This window comes from Brassica napus, chromosome A5 (genome assembly GCF_020379485.1).
Source record: "Brassica napus cultivar Da-Ae chromosome A5, Da-Ae, whole genome shotgun sequence".
NCBI lineage: Eukaryota > Viridiplantae > Streptophyta > Magnoliopsida > Brassicales > Brassicaceae > Brassica > Brassica napus.
Window position 1 is genome coordinate 23,906,872 of NC_063438.1, and position 16,826 is coordinate 23,923,697.

The 16,826-nt window shown below is 36.2% G+C and overlaps 4 protein-coding genes, 1 long non-coding RNA gene and 1 pseudogene across 5 annotated transcripts; 2 read left to right on the forward strand and 4 right to left on the reverse strand.

Annotated features, from left to right (window-relative positions):
• Position 1: 1 nt before the first annotated feature.
• LOC106423549 (cytochrome P450 72A13-like) lies at positions 2–2,333 on the reverse strand. Its single transcript, XM_048779849.1, has 5 exons — positions 1,780–2,333; positions 1,468–1,685; positions 1,143–1,390; positions 685–1,060; positions 2–606 (listed from the first exon to the last, which is right to left on the reverse strand). The coding sequence occupies exons 1-5, from the start codon at positions 2,162–2,164 to the stop codon at positions 181–183; spliced, it is 1,653 nt and encodes a 550-aa protein (XP_048635806.1). The 5' UTR covers positions 2,165–2,333; the 3' UTR covers positions 2–180.
• Positions 2,334–2,415: 82 nt separating this feature from the next.
• LOC106423550 (60S ribosomal protein L18a-2-like) lies at positions 2,416–3,779 on the reverse strand. The gene is made up of 4 exons (XM_013864320.3): positions 3,617–3,779; positions 3,118–3,233; positions 2,962–3,025; positions 2,416–2,879 (listed from the first exon to the last, which is right to left on the reverse strand). The coding sequence occupies exons 1-4, from the start codon at positions 3,629–3,631 to the stop codon at positions 2,538–2,540; spliced, it is 537 nt and encodes a 178-aa protein (XP_013719774.2). The 5' UTR covers positions 3,632–3,779; the 3' UTR covers positions 2,416–2,537.
• Positions 3,780–4,723: 944 nt separating this feature from the next.
• Positions 4,724–6,344, reverse strand: LOC106423551 (60S ribosomal protein L18a-like protein). Its single transcript, XM_013864322.3, has 4 exons — positions 5,968–6,344; positions 5,311–5,380; positions 5,093–5,204; positions 4,724–5,008 (listed from the first exon to the last, which is right to left on the reverse strand). Exons 1-4 carry the CDS (start codon positions 6,143–6,145, stop codon positions 4,946–4,948), a joined length of 423 nt encoding a protein of 140 aa, XP_013719776.1. The 5' UTR covers positions 6,146–6,344; the 3' UTR covers positions 4,724–4,945.
• A 1,759-nt stretch (positions 6,345–8,103) lies between these two features.
• On the forward strand, positions 8,104–11,874 carry LOC106393640 (annotated as a pseudogene).
• Positions 11,410–13,285, reverse strand: LOC106410280 (pentatricopeptide repeat-containing protein At3g14580, mitochondrial-like). Its single transcript, XM_048779851.1, has one exon. The coding sequence runs from the start codon at positions 13,039–13,041 to the stop codon at positions 11,824–11,826; it is 1,218 nt and encodes a 405-aa protein (XP_048635808.1). The 5' UTR covers positions 13,042–13,285; the 3' UTR covers positions 11,410–11,823.
• Positions 13,286–14,955: 1,670 nt separating this feature from the next.
• LOC111216084 lies at positions 14,956–15,975 on the forward strand. The gene is made up of 2 exons (XR_002664813.2): positions 14,956–15,332; positions 15,592–15,975. It is a non-coding gene; the product is annotated as an uncharacterized LOC111216084 (long non-coding RNA).
• The last annotated feature ends 851 nt before the right edge of the window (positions 15,976–16,826 follow it).

Sequence of the window (16,826 nt, forward strand, 5' to 3'; positions counted from 1 at the left end):
GTAAAGTTGAAATTGGCTTTGTATTATAGACTTTTCAAGATTAATAATGCAGTCACACTAGAAAATGACCTTAGACTTTGACTGAAGAAGACATTTCCCATAAAGAGACTAACAAGTCTTTGTAAGATTTGCTTTTGTTACAGACTTTATACACAATACACTTGATGACAACACCCTTAATCAAAGCTTGTGGAGAATAAGATGAGCTCCGAACTGAGGACGCGTGGTCATGACTGTTTGAGGCGCATGTACATATGAAGGAGAGAGTTCAAAGGAGAATCTCTGAAGAATCAAAGCCATCGCCATCTTTGCCTCCAACAGAGCAAAACTCTGGCCAATACAGATCCTCGGTCCCCATCCAAAGGGGAAGAAGGAGACCTGGTTCTTCGTTGCCTTTGAGAGCCCGTCTCTGAACCGCTCTGGGTTAAACTCAGCTGCATCATCTCCCCAAAGCTCAGGGTCGCGATGGACAAGTGCAGTTGGTATATAAACCTGAACTCCAGATGGAAGAGTAAGCTCTCCCAGCTTCATTTCTTTGTTGACAGCTCTTTTAAGCTGAGCTACGGGAGGATACAGCCTCAAAACCTCATTGAAGATCATAGTCATCTGTTTCAAAATCATAAACTTCAAATGAATTTGGTAAACTATGGATGCAGGAGAAAGTGGAAGATGTTTTTTACTTACCACTTTGAGGTTGCTAAGAGAATCTATATCTGGTTTAGTATTATTACCACCGAGTGTTTGCATCACTTCCTCTCGTGCCTTAACTTGCCAGTCCTGGTAATGGCTCAATAAAACCATGGTCCAGACCAAAAGTACTGAAGTTGTCTCTTGTCCCGCGAAGTAAAACAGCTTGCACTCTTTCATCACTTCCTCTACGCTCATTCCATTTCTCTGAGACTCCTCTGAGTTTGATTCAAGTAGTATCCCTAACAAATCGTTGTTCACCGCCTCTCCAGCTTCTTTTGCCTTCTCCCTTTTGCTGACAAGACCTCTCAGTATTGTATCTATCTCTCTGTCTATTACTTTTATTCTTCTATTGCTCTTCGTTGGGTAAAACCTACACCAAACAACAAGTTCTCATACGTCCCACAGTCTTCAAGTTTTTAGTTTATTAACTAGCACTTGTGTGTTTATGTAACCTCAAACCAGGGATGTAAGATTTTTTAAAAGCTTGTGCGACGAGCTCAGCTAGTTCCCCCTGGAGTTGAAATATCCTCTGCCCTTCTTTGTAGCTGCTTCCAAAAGCAGTATGTGAGATCACATCTGCAGTCAAATTCACAAGCCAAGGCCATACATCGACCTCACAAGGCGTTTCTTTATCCGGAACCAGCTTCTCCCATTGGCAGACAACCTCGCTGCAACAATTGTAGAACGGAGGGACCATGTTCTGTAAAACCAAAACCAGCAGATCTTTAAGTATCACACACATATATAGTCTAACTTGATTCAGACAAAACACAAAACCTTGATCTTCTCTTGATGAAAAGCAGGGTTGATGATCCTCCTGTGATTAGCCCATTTATCTCCCTTATAGCTAGCAAGCCCGCCTGCTAACAATCTGAACAAAGGGAACGTAGCAGCTTTCTCAAAGTCGTAAATCTTGTTGAAGACCTCCTTGATCTGCTCTGGATTGGTTATCATAATAGCTGGAACTGGTCCTATCCATATAAAGAAACTCCTTCCTGTTCCCACCAATCAAGTCAACTTTAAACTCTCTCTCCAAAGAATCTCTCAAGATCTAAGAAGAAAGACGAGGGAGAGAAGAAGAAGCAGTACCGTGAGAGTTGAACATCTTCAAGGCAAGAGGAAGGAGACGTGGAGTGATGTCATCAGTTATATTGATGAGCTTAGATCTGGCCTCCATCATCATATCAACATTCCTCTTTATATCTCCGACCAGAGGCGTGTAAGGAGTTCCGGCAAGTCCCTGTCTTCTCAGGTGACTCTCCAGCATCTTGGGTTTTATCCAGACATACTTCACGATCCGCCATGTCCACAAGGACGCAGCTGCTGCTGCAACCACCACCAAAGCTGCAACCACTGAAAAAGACATCTCCAGTTCAGATCCTTTCTTAGTTTCTTCTATCAACTGAGCTTTACAGTGAAGATCCTTTGCCGCCAAAGGGTCTTTGTCTGTACTTGTCGTGAAAGTGGTTTCCATCTGTTCTTATCTAACCGCTATTTTTTTAATCTTAAAAAGACACATCCACTAAGCAGCATTAACAGGCATGCTTTGGCAGGTGAATGGTAAGCGCGTATGTTCCAGACGCTTATTACTCTATGGACATTGCAATAAATACCAGACTGCGAACAAAGCGTGGCCTGTTTTAGAACTCTTTGAAGCATCAAAGCTTTGAATATTTTAAACGAGGCCACTGAATATTGCATCATATCTAGAAAACAAAGTTCATAAAGATGCAATATTTTAAGATTCAAAAGATAAACTCCAAATGGTGTGTTTGATCAGACAGAGGAACAAAAGCCTAATCTGATAGTTGAAACGGACAAGGAGAATCATGTAAGATTTGGTTTTATTACATGAAAAGGTTGGGCTTTGAGGCCTTGTACGTAGTCTTGAGCTTCCTGGTTGGTGGCCTGACCTTCCTGAAAACAAGAGGGAACTTGATCTTGGAGTTGTGGAACTGCTTGGTGCTCTCTCTCTTGCACAGCTTTGCAGGGACTGTAGCGGTCTTGATGATCTGAATGCAAGGGAACCTCACTCTGTGGCGAGAAGCCATCTCGGTGTACATCTGCTCCACAGCACCGTTGAGAGTTGTGTCACGGAACTCCTTGTACATGTTGTGGTATCCAGTTCTGCTCTGGTAACGAAGCCAGATACCGTAGTTCTTAATCTTCGTGGGGTTCTTCTCGAAAATCTACAAGACAAGAACACAGTCATATATAATATACAAACTATCCAGCATTGGTTGAAACTGAGCTGTGAAATGTAAGTCATACCTCATTGATGGCAAGCATTTGTCCGTTGCTTTTCTTAACCTTCTTCAGCTTCCTCAAGAAGTACCTAGTTACAAGAAAATGCACTTAAGATTAGTAAGGCAAAACTGAGAGTTTCCATTAACAAAACGGGCATCAAACAGGGCAGGCATGACTCACCAAAACTTGGACTTAGCGCGGACCTCATTAGTGGCCCAAAGCTTCATACGGTAAATCTTAGGCTGCACATCTTTCTCTGTTGGAAGTGCTCTCCCAACCACTTGGTACTGGTGAAACTGCTCAAAATAAACAAAGGTGACAATGAATCAATACATTATGCAATTAAAAGAGATAAGCTTTTACAAACACACAACCTTGGATTATATCTCCTACACTCTAACTCACAATGACAACACCAATCTAGAATTAAAGATAGCTCATAAAGCTTAAAATGTCACAACAGATCATATTATATACAAGTATGATGAGGAACAAAATGGACAAAGTTTCGCACTTTCTCCTACAACACATTCTCCCGACCAAACCCAGTTCATTACTATCCAAGATATAATGTTTCGAAACAACTCAAAAATTCTCCAAAGATCAAATGAAGAAATGATCAAAACCGATAATTACTCAGTAACTCAGCTTCCTAAGCAGTAGAATGAATAAAACTAACCCGGAAAGCGACCATTTCAACGGAGAGATCAAAGCTCCAACGAAATCAGCCGAAAAGGAGTCAGAGTGTGAGCTAGAGAGAGCTAAACGGAGGCGCCGTTTAGAAAACTATAAGAGACCTTCTCTACGACAAACCCTAGACCGTTCTGTGGGCTTTTAGTTTTGTTTCTACTTGGGCCTTGAATTTTTTTTCTTTTTAAAACATGTACGATTTTACCGCGGTGAAACTATTTTTTCGCGGTAAAACTAAATTACTTACTAATATCACACCAAAACTGATAAATCATCTGCAACTTTGGAAAAAAAAATATTGACAGCCTTTTACATCAAAACTAGGATAAGACCTAGTTTATATAAATAAATAAAATTATAATATAACATGAATATATATGGTTATAATAATTTTTCTAGGGAATATATGGTTAAACTAACATTTCTTCGAGCTCATTCTAATGATGCCACATAAGAAAATTGGTGTATTAAGGAGTTGACACTTTATCGAATTTATTTAGTAATTAATACACAATTGATGTTATATTTTTTTTAAAGATCATCAAATATTATATAGAGGATATTAACAGTTCTTTTACCATTGTATAATCTCCATCTTTGATAAACAATTTTACAGAATGTAACACTTTGATCGATAGTCATTATGTACGAGATTTTCGATAAACATGTTAAATGGCTCTTTTTGTGACACTCTAGAAGTTTATGTTAAGCTTGTATGATTGTATCCTATAATCTGAAAAATGTTATATTGTCTAAAAATTAAACTATGATGTAAACATTTTTAAATTTGGACCGCTATACTATGATCCTTCTATGAATATTCACGATTTAGCTGAAGAGTTCTCGTCGTAATATTTGATGAAGACCATTAAACTACTCATTTTTCAGCTGTACATTCTAGTTGTTTTTCTTTCCATAATCTTTTGAAATTATGAAACACGTACAGAAAAAGTTAATAAAACATCCATATATAAACGTAGCGAACAGATGTTCGTACTCAATGCCTAGCAGCTAAAAAACACTTCATCAGAAATGTAAAGAGTCTAAACGTATAGAAAAATAATCATCTCGATTTTTGAAAAACTCAACGCCTACGTCACACAAATCATATGTATATATATAATTTTAAAATTTAAACACATTACTACGGTTTGGAGAAGAACATTTTTTTGGTAAGTAAACAAATGCCATGGTCGACTGTAATCTTTAAACAATATACATTGAGGTCTTAAACACACATGTACAATCTTCTTCTGCAACAACAGTATCTCAACGCTCTAACCGGTCTCCACCGAATTAGAAGCGTCAAGTCTTCACTTTAAGACCAGGCCCCTGATCCTCTTACAGCTCCAATAACGATGAAAATCGTAGCAATAACAGCCTATTGGTCAGAATTAACTTAGTGTCTTCATCAGAAAAATAAGAAAATATGTATTGCCATGTGAGATATATATTATGGACTTACTCCAATTGCACAAGCTATGTATCCTGGTTTCTCACGCGGGTTTCTAGAGAATAGGAAAAGGAAAAAGCCGATGTACCAGGGGATGGCACCGAAGAAGAAACCAAGGATGAATCTTCAAGAAACAAAACCAAAAAACATATGTGGGTTTGTGTTTTGTTCAAAGCTTGACAAGAATGTAAATGATCAGAAGATAAGGTAAAAAGATCAATTAGACTTACAATAACCAACCAATGCCTATTCCACAACAAGGAAGACGATCGTGCTCTGTTACTCCATTAACAGCATAACCTAGAGAAACCATAAGAGAAACCATAAGAATCATTAGACCAAAATGACACAACCCTTTTTGAGACAATGAGATTTAATGTGTACTAAGAAGAAACATTCAAAGGAAAATTTTACAACATTCAAAGGAAAATTTCATTTGTCAGTTAAAAACGTAAACGCTAAACCAAAACAGAACCTTCCATTGCGTTTAACATTTTCTATATCAAAAACCTTTAAATCTTTCTTACTTTTGAGACTCAATATATCTCTTCAATCTCAAGCGATCTAGCATCTATCTTGATTTTTCTCAAATGTTGACATACGGTAAAAAAAAAGAGTAGTAAAAAGGTAAAAATTCTCTTTTAGTTACTGGATCAGGTTCGAATACAATATAATACTACAAAGGATCTCACAAAATTCTATAAAGAGTTAGATTCTAATCCAATGCGAATTTTGGCGGCTTTAGTGGAAGTAAAATATCAAAGATCCAAACAAATTAATCATCAAAAGGATATTCGATAGAATATATCAAGAAAAAAAAAAGAAACCAACAGCTGATCTGATCATTTCAACATGTTGTCCATTGAAAACATGAAAAAGAAAGTTACCGGAGACGTAGGGCTGAGCTGGCTGTGGATAACCGGGGGGAGGTGGCTGCTGCTGAGGAGGTGGATAGTTGGAGACACCTTGAAACGGCGGAGGATGATGAGGAGGCTGCTGCTGGTGTTGATAATCAGTCGCAACTGATCTGTTTTTCTCGTCTTCTACTACGCCGCCGCTAGTCATCTCTCTTTTCGGATCAAATGAACAAAAACAATCTTCCTCTGATTATGGATTTGTTCTTTGATCTGATATGAGACGGTGAAAACAAGATTTCAGTTTTTGTAAGGTTATGTATTTGAGGTATGCGCGTGCCACGTGGCTGTTTCCGTGGTTGGTCTGATTTCTCTATAATTTGAACTAACGTAACCCGAGGGGAAAGACTTGCTTCGCTGTATATACCTTTTTACTTAAAAAAATATAACACCGACGGAAATAAAGCAAAGAAACCATCATTAATCACGTTTAAGCTTCATTTTTTCTCAGATCCATTTCAAACTATAGTCTATAAATTAATACTCCACTAGGCTAAGATCCGCGCAATTACGCGATATGAATATTATATATAAAAATAATTTTATATATTACTATTTATTTGTGTTCATTTACGTATTATATATATAATTAAATTAGAGTAAGCATATAAATCAAAACAATAACTCTTGTTTATTTATAATATTTTTTTGATAAATAAATCAAAACAATCATTTTATTTATTTTATATGGTATATAACTAAATTTCAATGACATGAATATATATATATATATATAATATATTTTAATATAAACATTTATTATTGAGAATTCATACTCATATGATAAATAAAATTTTTAATGTGTAAATTTTTCAATACAAATTTCAAAATTAAAATATTAAGGTTTCAATTTTTTTTAATAAAAATTTAGAAATTAACATATTTATGTATTTTATATGTTATATAGTTTAATTTTAAACTATATTAATATATAATATGACTGTATATTAAATGAGACTCATATTCATACGATTTATGATCATTTGTATCTTGTTATTACAAAAAAAAATTAAACCATTGATCATAAAATTTTAATGTGTTCATTCAAAAAAAAATTTTTTAATGTGAGACATTTAATGTTTTAGTAATTTATAGTCGTTTTAAAATTCAAAATATTACATATAAGAAAAAATATTTTTTATTATATGGTTGATGTGATTGCTTAGTATCTTTTAATAATATAAGATTAAACAAAAAAGAACTAAGATGCAAAAATTGTTATCAAATATTTATTATTTATAATCATTAATTGTTATATATACGTTAATCATATTAGATAATTTTGTAGCTTTTATTTAAGGAAAGTGCGAGAATATTCATTTGTACATTATTTATCAATTCGATAATTAGCTTAAAAAGTATAATATAAATTAAGATGAACCAACCTATTTTTCTAAGAATTCTGAATTTCATTCACGTATTGCTGACACATGGCTACAAAACAATGTTGTAATGTTTTTCAATTAATATATAAGGGATTTGTTTTATTTTGAATGTCGTGCTTAATATGAAATGGAGAGAGTATATGATGCAAGGTTAGAGGTGTAAAATGTTTTCTATGACCCACCCCACTTCTTCAAACACAGAGTGCTTTTTTTTTGTATTTGGTAAAAAGTGTATTTTAAAAAAGTGTATTTGTTTCTTAATGAAATATCTACCTTGCTAGTTGCTATACATAAATTTAAATGGTGTAAGAAAAAAATATAGATAAAATCATAATAAAAATTCACAGATAATGTTATATGGAAACATATCAAATGTGAGTCATCCATAGATTTATGAATCTTGAAACAATGACTAAACATATATATTTTTAATCATTTAGGAATCAGATGATATGTTACTAACTATTAATATTTTGGAAATTATACCAACATTTCATCTTGTTATGAACTTATGACTATGACCGGCTCCGTGTCGGTTCAGATCAACTACTTTTTTTTTAAATGGCACAGTAGGATCTTTTTAATTCATAACATGACATCATTTGGCATGAAACATCATAGTAAATCTTATTGTATATCCTCAACACGTGCCTTACACGCTTGCTCACTTTCAGGCGGTTGACGCGTTTCTCTTTCGCAGAAGATGACGTTTTTTCTCCTTTCCAAACAAGTCTATTGTTTCCATAGAACCCAAAAGGAAACGATAACGTTTTGAGCTTAGCGGAAGAGAGAGGAAACATCATAGTAAGTAGGCTTTCGTTGTCCTTGTCTCTCTCGGTCCCACTTAACTAATCAACCACCAGAAGAAAGAAACATATATAAAACTGCAACCGTTTCTTTCGTTGACCTTTTTTGTTCGAACCAAAACACACTCCATCATCATCATGAATAACTTCGAGTCGATTCAGAAGATGGTTTCGTTTCATGAGATTATAATTTGATCTCCTTGGTTAACAAGACAAAGCAACCATCTTCACTTGTGTGTTTCGTGGAACATATGGAGTGTTCTGTCTTCCATCATGTGGTCATTGTGTTGATGTTCCTTTGGATTCTTTCTTACTTGAATCGATCACACTCCCTTTTCTATCTCCTCGCTCTGCTATATCTCTACTTGGTATCGTTTCTTCTCTCTCTCTGGTTGACTTATGTTTCCTTTGGGTTTGTTAAAGCCTTTAATTTTTGCTTTGTTTTGGTGGGTGGTTTCTTTTAGGTTCATGAACGTTATGTGATGAGATTGAGGAGAAAGTTTCGGTTTCAAGAGACGAGGAAAGCTAACCAGAGACGGGTAGTTTTGCCTTTTCTTCCTTGGAGAACAAGATACCTAGTGTCTTTAGTGCCTTGTGAAACTCATTAGTTAGGTCTTGTATTGAAAGATGCTGACTTTGGCTTTGTTAGGTCTTGTCCGACTCAGAATCCGTGCGGTGGCTGAATCATGCTGTGGAGATGATATGGCCGATTTGCATGGAACAGATTGCGTCTCAGAAGATTCTGCGTCCGATTATACCTTGGTTCTTGGAAAAATATAGACCTTGGACCGCGGTAAACCATACATTTGGAATACTTCTATGGGTTCTAATGAAATGACTAGGCCATTTATTGTGCAGTCACTTAGTAACACTGGTAGTATGATTGTTTATGCAGAAAGAAGCACTGATACAACATCTCTATTTGGGAAGAAACCCACCTTTGTTGACTGGTATAAGGGTGTTTCGGCAATCTACTAGTGATGATCACTTGGTACAATTTCAAAAACTTTGGTTTTCATCATTATCATGATGACATCTGGTGTTTAATATCTAAATAGAGGAAGTAGATCAACTTATGCTGGAGTGTATTCAGGTACTGGAACTTGGTATGAACTTCCTCGCAGCAGATGATATGAGCGCAATACTGGCAGTGAAGCTAAGAAAAAGACTTGGTTTTGGAGTGTGGACAAAGTTACATATCACAGGAATGCATGTCGAAGGAAAGGTACGTAATGACTTCACACATCCACATTTTTTTCTACACTCTCTCTCTTAAGTGGAGAGTACCTTGATTCATTCAGTGTACCTTTTAACTAATGAAGGTGTTGATTGGAGTGAAGTTCCTTCGTAGATGGCCGTTTCTAGGGCGTTTACGCGTGTGTTTTGCTGAGCCACCTTACTTCCAAATGAATGTGAAACCAATTTTCACTCATGGACTTGATGTCGCTGTGCTTCCAGGGATTGCAGGATGGCTAGTAAGTATTGACTCCTGATGAGCTTGTAAACTTAAAGTAGTGTTTCATCTTCTAATAGCCTCACCATCATTATTATTTTTTCCCATTCAGGACAATCTCCTGTCTACTGCATTTGAGCAGACTCTTGTTGAGGTAAGGTTTCCCTCATGGTAGCTAAGCAAAACATTATCATTACAATGAAGCCAAGTTTTAATGAAGCTTATGTCTAACTTTGCAGCCAAATATGCTTGTAGCTGATATGGAGAAATTTATTAGCCCAAGATCAGGAGGTAGGATGTTCAGAATACATAACTTCTATCTTGTACTTCTTTTGATTGGTTACTTGATGTTATCAACATTCTCTGTACAGTCCATATGATTACAACTTTGTGCATGTGTTTACTTGCAGAAAACTGGTTCTTTTTTTATGAGAAAGGACCAGTTGCACACGCTCTTGTTGAAGTTGTTGAAGCATCTGATGTTAAACCATCAGATCTAAATGGTTAGTTTCATCCACTCTTAATTAGTAAGTTTGAACGGCATTTTATGAACTCCTTGGGTTTGGATGCTTCAGGTTTAGCTGATCCTTATGTGAAAGGGCAGCTTGGCGCTTACAGATTCAAAACCAAGATAATAAGGAAAACGTTGGCTCCCAAATGGCAAGAAGAGTTCAAGATACCAATCTTAACATGGGACTCTCCAAATGTACTTAACATTGAAGTACAAGACAAAGACAGATTCTGCGATGGCAGGCTTGGCGATTGTTCAGTAAACATTGCAGAGTTCAGAGGTGGGCAAAGAAATGATATGTGGTTGCCTCTTCATAACATCAAAATGGGGAGGCTGCACCTTGCCATTACCGTAACTAAGGATGAACCAAAGGTTAGAATTGAGCTTCTGTGTTATTTTGCCTGAACACAGAGTTTCATTATTAAGTCTTAACTCTTAAGCAATGTGCATCTGATTCTTTTGCAGTGGAGTGATGACCCGTTTGAAGGAGTAACAGTAAGTAAAGAAGATATGTGGGCTTCTTTTGCTTTAGAGAAAGCAAGCAAATGCTTTGTCTCGTCAGTGACATCTGATAAGTCTCCAAGGGTTCTTGATAATTTGGAACCAATTAACATTGAAGGACAAGAAGAGACAGGGATCTGGATACATCAGCCAGGAACTGAAGTCTCACAGATTTGGGAGCCAAGAAAAGGCAGGAGTCGATGCCTTGATAACCAAGTACGTGGAGTTCCTCATGATGCTTCTGTAGCAAGTAATGAAAGCAGCAGCCCTGATGAAACTCAAGAAGGTAAGAACACAGTGAGGTCTGTTGGTCGTGGATTGAAGAAAGTTGGTTTAGTGTTTCGTAGGAATGGGAAAAGGGAAGAATCAGGGAGCATGGAGGAGGATGTCAGGTCTCCTCGGATTAATTTAAAGGCGTTGAATCGAAAGGATGTTGGGGTTAAGTACATCACTGAAGACCGTTTGTCAGGGCCTCTCACAGGAAGAAGTCTAAAAAGTGAGAGCTTTGGTTCTGAAGACAGTCAGAATAAGGGGCACATGAAAGATGTTGCAAAGAGCATTCTGAAACAAGCTGAAAAGTCTGCAAGATACCTAAAACATATGTTTTCGCCTAGAGGGTCAAGGAAATCAAGAGATAATGAGTGTTTAACCGTGTCAGAGGAAGATGTTGTTCCTGAATCTGTGTCTGATTCAGAACGTCAATGTGTATATTCGAATTCTGATGATGAATCTGCAGTTAGTATTGTGCAGGACCTAGGATCACCAAAACCTGAAGGTAAAATTGTCGGATCAGGCTAAGATGATCATGTAAATACATCAGTAAACTCCAAAGAAGATTTTAAAGGTGTTGCAGACATTCCAAAAAAATAAAGAAGCAAAAAGTAAATCGAGCAAACTTGGAAACAACATATATGGATGCCAAGAACTCCTCTGCTAGGCTGAGAAAGTCGCCACACCAAATGGAAGAAGAGAAAATGGATCATAGGTAATCAAGGATGGATATTTGAGTATGTTCAGTCAATGTAGTTGTAAATTTACGACAAAGGGTTCGCGTACACCTTTTGAGTTTTGAGCCTGTGTCTTGTTCAACAACTTTTTGAGTCTCTGTCTTTGCTTCTTCCACTCAAAGAACTGTGCAAAGCATGTGCTATCTTTCAAACAAATGTACAAACATTATCCACTTGTTCCCTGGCGATCAATAATGCGATCCAAAACTCTTTGAGAGTCCTTATTCTTCACAACCACACAACCCACAACTTTCCACCACATCCCCGTTTTCGGAACAAAACCATGACTCACCATCTGCCTCAAAACCCAATCCAAATCCACAACATCCTTCGTCTCACAAAGCCCCAGAACCATCTTCTTGTACGACAAGAAACTAGGCCTCATCCCCCAAGAAACCATCTTCCTCATCATCTCTCCAGCTTCCAAGTTCCTCTTCTTATCCAACAAACCATACAACACCGCCTGATAAGTCCCACTATTCGGCTGACACCCTCTCACCTTCATCCTCTCCATAACCTCAACCCCTTCTTCAACCCTACCTTTCCTCCTCAACCCCGAGATCAGAATATTAAACGTGATCGCATCCGGCTCGATCCCTTCCTTCTCCATCCTCTCCAACAACCCAAACGCTCCCTCAAACTCGCCTTTATTACAAAACCCACGGATTAAAGGAGAAAACGTCATCACATTAGGACGTGATTTTAGTTTAGGAAATTCGTCGAGCACTTGGAGTGCAGCTTCAAGATTCCCACTCTCGCACAGCCCCTTGATGAGTATATTCAAACAACAACCATCGATCTCAACGCCGAGCTTCGGAGCGCTCACGAAGATCTCATGAATCTCGTCGAACAGCTTCGCCTTCACGAGGAGGTTCAGTATAAAATTGAAGCTTTTAACGCTCGGCCAGCACCCGAACTCGGGCATGGAGAAGAGGATCTCGATCGCTTTATTGATTCTCCCCGCCGAGTTCCCGTAAACCTTCATGAGGCTGTAGAAGAACTCTTCGGAGAAACGGCACCGTTTTGCCTCGACGGTTAGGGATTTGACGAGGCGTTCGATTTCGTCGAACATCTTGGCGTGTCCGAGCTTGTTGATGAGGAGGGCGTAGAGAGGCTCTGTGGGTTGGTAGTCTTTGCGTTTGGAGTAGTGTCGGTAGGCGGGGATGAGGAAGGTTGGGTCTTTGACGGTTTCGAAGATTTTTAGAACCTCGTTGGGGGCTAACCAGTCCTTGTGGGTTAGCCTGGCGAGTTTGGTGTCGTAACCCGAGGGAGTATATCTATCGGGAGAAGATGAGAGGAGGCGTGTAGCGGAAACAGAGAGCGGTTGGGTTCTTGTGAGATTTGAGTTCGATGTTGCAGACAGAACAAATCTCCGGAGAATCATTGTTTCTTTTTTTCTTAGAGACAGACGCCTTTGAAACTCGAACAGTTATATGTATTGGCGGCGACCCAACAATAACTTGAACCAAGTGGTTTAAATTTTTTATGTTTTATATAGTTTGGACCAGTATTATCTTAATTCGGCTTTGTTACCTGGTTTGTGAGGGTTAAATTGATTTTAGTTCGGTTTATCCAGGGTTTGAGAACAAAAAAAACAATTAAATCATACAAAATGTTGATTGAGCCTTCCTTATTAAGGGCCTTACTGGTTCAAACGCAGCGGTTGCGGTTGCGGGAGTTTGTGGATGCGGACGGTTGCGGTTTCTAGCGGTTTTAAGAGATTGTACGACTGGTACTGCGGTTAAAAATTGGTGCGTTTGCGGGTGACTTATGACTGGTTAACTACCAAATGCGGTAACAGTCAAATAATAAATTAACATTTAATATAATTATAAAATATCAAAAATCATAAAATTATAATAAATATAAAATTTATATTTAGAAAGTTATAATTTTAATTTTTGAAAATTTATTGAAATTGTTTTTATTATAAAATTTTATAGTATTAATTAAAATATAGTAGATATATTTTAATATTTTCATAATTTCAATTTTAAATTTTTTTACTTTTGTATATATATTGTTTAAAAAAAAAAAGAAAAACATTTTACCCTCCCGCAACCGCAAACGCTAGCTGGAGCCAGCTTTTGAATTTATGAGATTCGAAGCGGTTTGAAGCGGTTAGAGCGATTTGAGTGATTATTGCAAACCGCCGACAATCGCTGCCATTGCGGGTGGTAACGAGAAAACCAGTCGCCCCCTAATACATCAGAAAATTTTGGAATTCGAATTAAAAGAAACAATTTATTAATATTTATACAATTATGTAGACTAATAATATAAATTAAAGAAGATCTTCTTTATAGTACAAGTAAATTTGTCAGTAGATCTTCATAAAACATCAAAATGGTGTAAATATATTAAATATTAAGTGCTGGTTTCTGTTTTAGAATAAGCTCGATGTCTTGTTCAAAGAAATTTTCTTCAAGCTTCCCCATGTCCCATGTGTTTAGTTTGAGGATTAATCACAAACCCTCAGATCCAGATCAAAAAGACTTTGTTTCCTCAGTGGAGCAACCAGAACAGAACCTAACAGCCACTTATCCGTCTAAACAAAAATGTGTTCTTCCGGTCCAACGTTTTTCGTAGACCTTTTGCTAGCAATTCTCATCCAAATAAATACTCCTCCTCCATGCAAAAGAAAGCCGTGATCCAAACGAGTCGATAGGAAATCTCCCTCCGGGTAGTCTCTACTCTTCACTACCTTCACACATAAAGAATCATCAAACATAAGTAGCCGCCATCCATGTTTGACCAAAAGAGCTTGGTTGAATTTTTCTAAATCCCTAAACCAAAGACCTCCATTCTCTTTATCAAGACACGTCTTTTCCCATGAAACACAATGCATCTTATTCTTCCCCTTTTGAGCGTTTCAACAAGAATTTTCCATCGCACTAGTGAAATTCTGACAAGTCTTCTTTGGTAATTTAAAAACCGACATAGCAAATACCTTCATCACCATTGCCACAAATTTAAGAACTTCTTTCCCTCCTGCCGACAGAAAACTCCCATACCAGCCATTGACGCGATGTCATCTTCTCCTATATATATTGAAGCATTTCAATTTCTGACCCTCTGAAACACTAAGGTAAACCAAGATACTTCCCAATACTTCCTTCATTCACAATTCCTGTGATATCTTTGGTTTTCCTTTTGCGTTCCTTTCCAAAAGTAATAATTGGTTTGGTAAAGCTAATCATCTGGCATGAGGCACCTTCATACTCTTTCAGTACCTTACAGACCACCACTGTCATCTATATTCTTCTTAATCTTAATGGTAGTGGCAAAGAATACACTATTAGATGAGATTGTCATTTCTCGTTTATCTTTATGTTTCTTTTCTAAATATATATTATATAAATTTTGAATCTGCGACTAATCGAATTTGATTGTTTATTTATATCACAAAAAATTAAATAAATTTAAATATAAATGAGTTAAAAATTATTAAAAAAAATAAATAGAGATTATGATTTTGGTCAAATTAGATCCTTTTATATCGGAATCTGAAAATATACATAGCTTAAATTAGATATATTTTAATTTTTGATTCATCTATAAATGTACTTCTCTGACTTTTTAACTTTTAAAACACCATTATTTCATTATCGAAGATGAAAGTTGCTTTCAAACAATGGTTTATTAGTTTCGTTATCCTCACAATTCTTCTGTTTGGTTTGTATTTACATTTACAGCTTTATTAATATATTATATAATCATTCTAAAATTATTTGATGCTGTTTATTTTATATACCTGCATAGATTATATGTTTAATTTTATAATATTGAGTTTAATGATTTTCCAAGAAGATATTTAAAATTTCAGTTTTTCTTTTATTTAAATATGCAGAAAACTCTCTAAACATATGTTTCACAAAAAAATTATTTTCTATTTTAAATATAAAAACTAAGATTATGTTTATTACAATAATAGGAGAAACGACAATTGCTCAGAAAGGAAAAGGTGTCGACCAATGTAATGAAACATTAACAAACAAAAAAGGAACATGTGATGCCAACCAATGTAAAACCGCATGTGCCAAAAGACATAAAACAGGGCTAGGTATGTGCACAAATGGCGAAGACAACAACAAAGGAAAAGTTATATGCATATGTCATTATCAATGCCCTCGCTGATTTTTTTCATCTACATCGAAAATCTAATAATATTAAGTTTTTGTCAAAAAAATATATATATTTTACAAATTGTTGCTGGTTTTTTTGTTTTGTTTTGGTAATCTTGTTGCTGGTGTTTTGGCATAATAAGATGTATTATGTTACTGAATACAAATATAAAAAACAAATATTGATATGCCCATCTTCATTTTTTTTTGTGCAATTGAGTAAATTAACAAAAAAAGTTATATATTGGAATTTGTTGTTAATTTCATATATATTTGAAAAAAAGGTAAAAATGCTACACAGACTTCTTCCTCAGATGTTGTTCAAGGAAGAAGAATAAGAGGAGGAGACATTCGAACTCGGACGATCTATGGCGGCTTGTTTCGTGGATCCCGTCAGGAGAGAGAACTCGGTCGAGCTGTCTTTGGATTCGTCTAGGTACTTTGTTAAATGTATGGACGACAGGTGAGGGAGAGGAACAAAGCCATTTGATTTCAATGTGGCATTGTCGGATCATGAGAAGTACGTGAGGAGGGAGAAAGAGTGAGAGCCACGATCTCATAATTTGTAACCGAAGAAATAAGAATAGCCTTCAACTAAGGGCCTGACTGGTTTAACCTCAGCGGTTGCGGTTGCGGTTGCGGGAGTTTGCAGATGCGGGTGGTTGCGGTTTCTAGCGGTTTTAAGAGATTTGTACGACTGGTTCTGCGGTTAGAAATTTGTGCGTTTGCGGGATACTTATGACTGGTTAACTACCAAATGCAGCAGCTGTTAAATAATAAATTAATAATATTTACATTTTATACAATTATAAAAATATCAAAAATAATAATATTATAATAAATATAAAATTTATATTTAGAAAGTTATAGTTTAAATTTTTTAAAAATATAGAAAATATTTTTATTTTAAAGTTTTATAATATTAATTAAAATTTAATTGATATATTTTAGCATTTTTATAATTTCACTTTAATTTTTTTATTGAATTTTTTATTTTTGTATTTATATTGTTTTGGAAAAAAAAAAAAAATTTATCCTCCCGCAA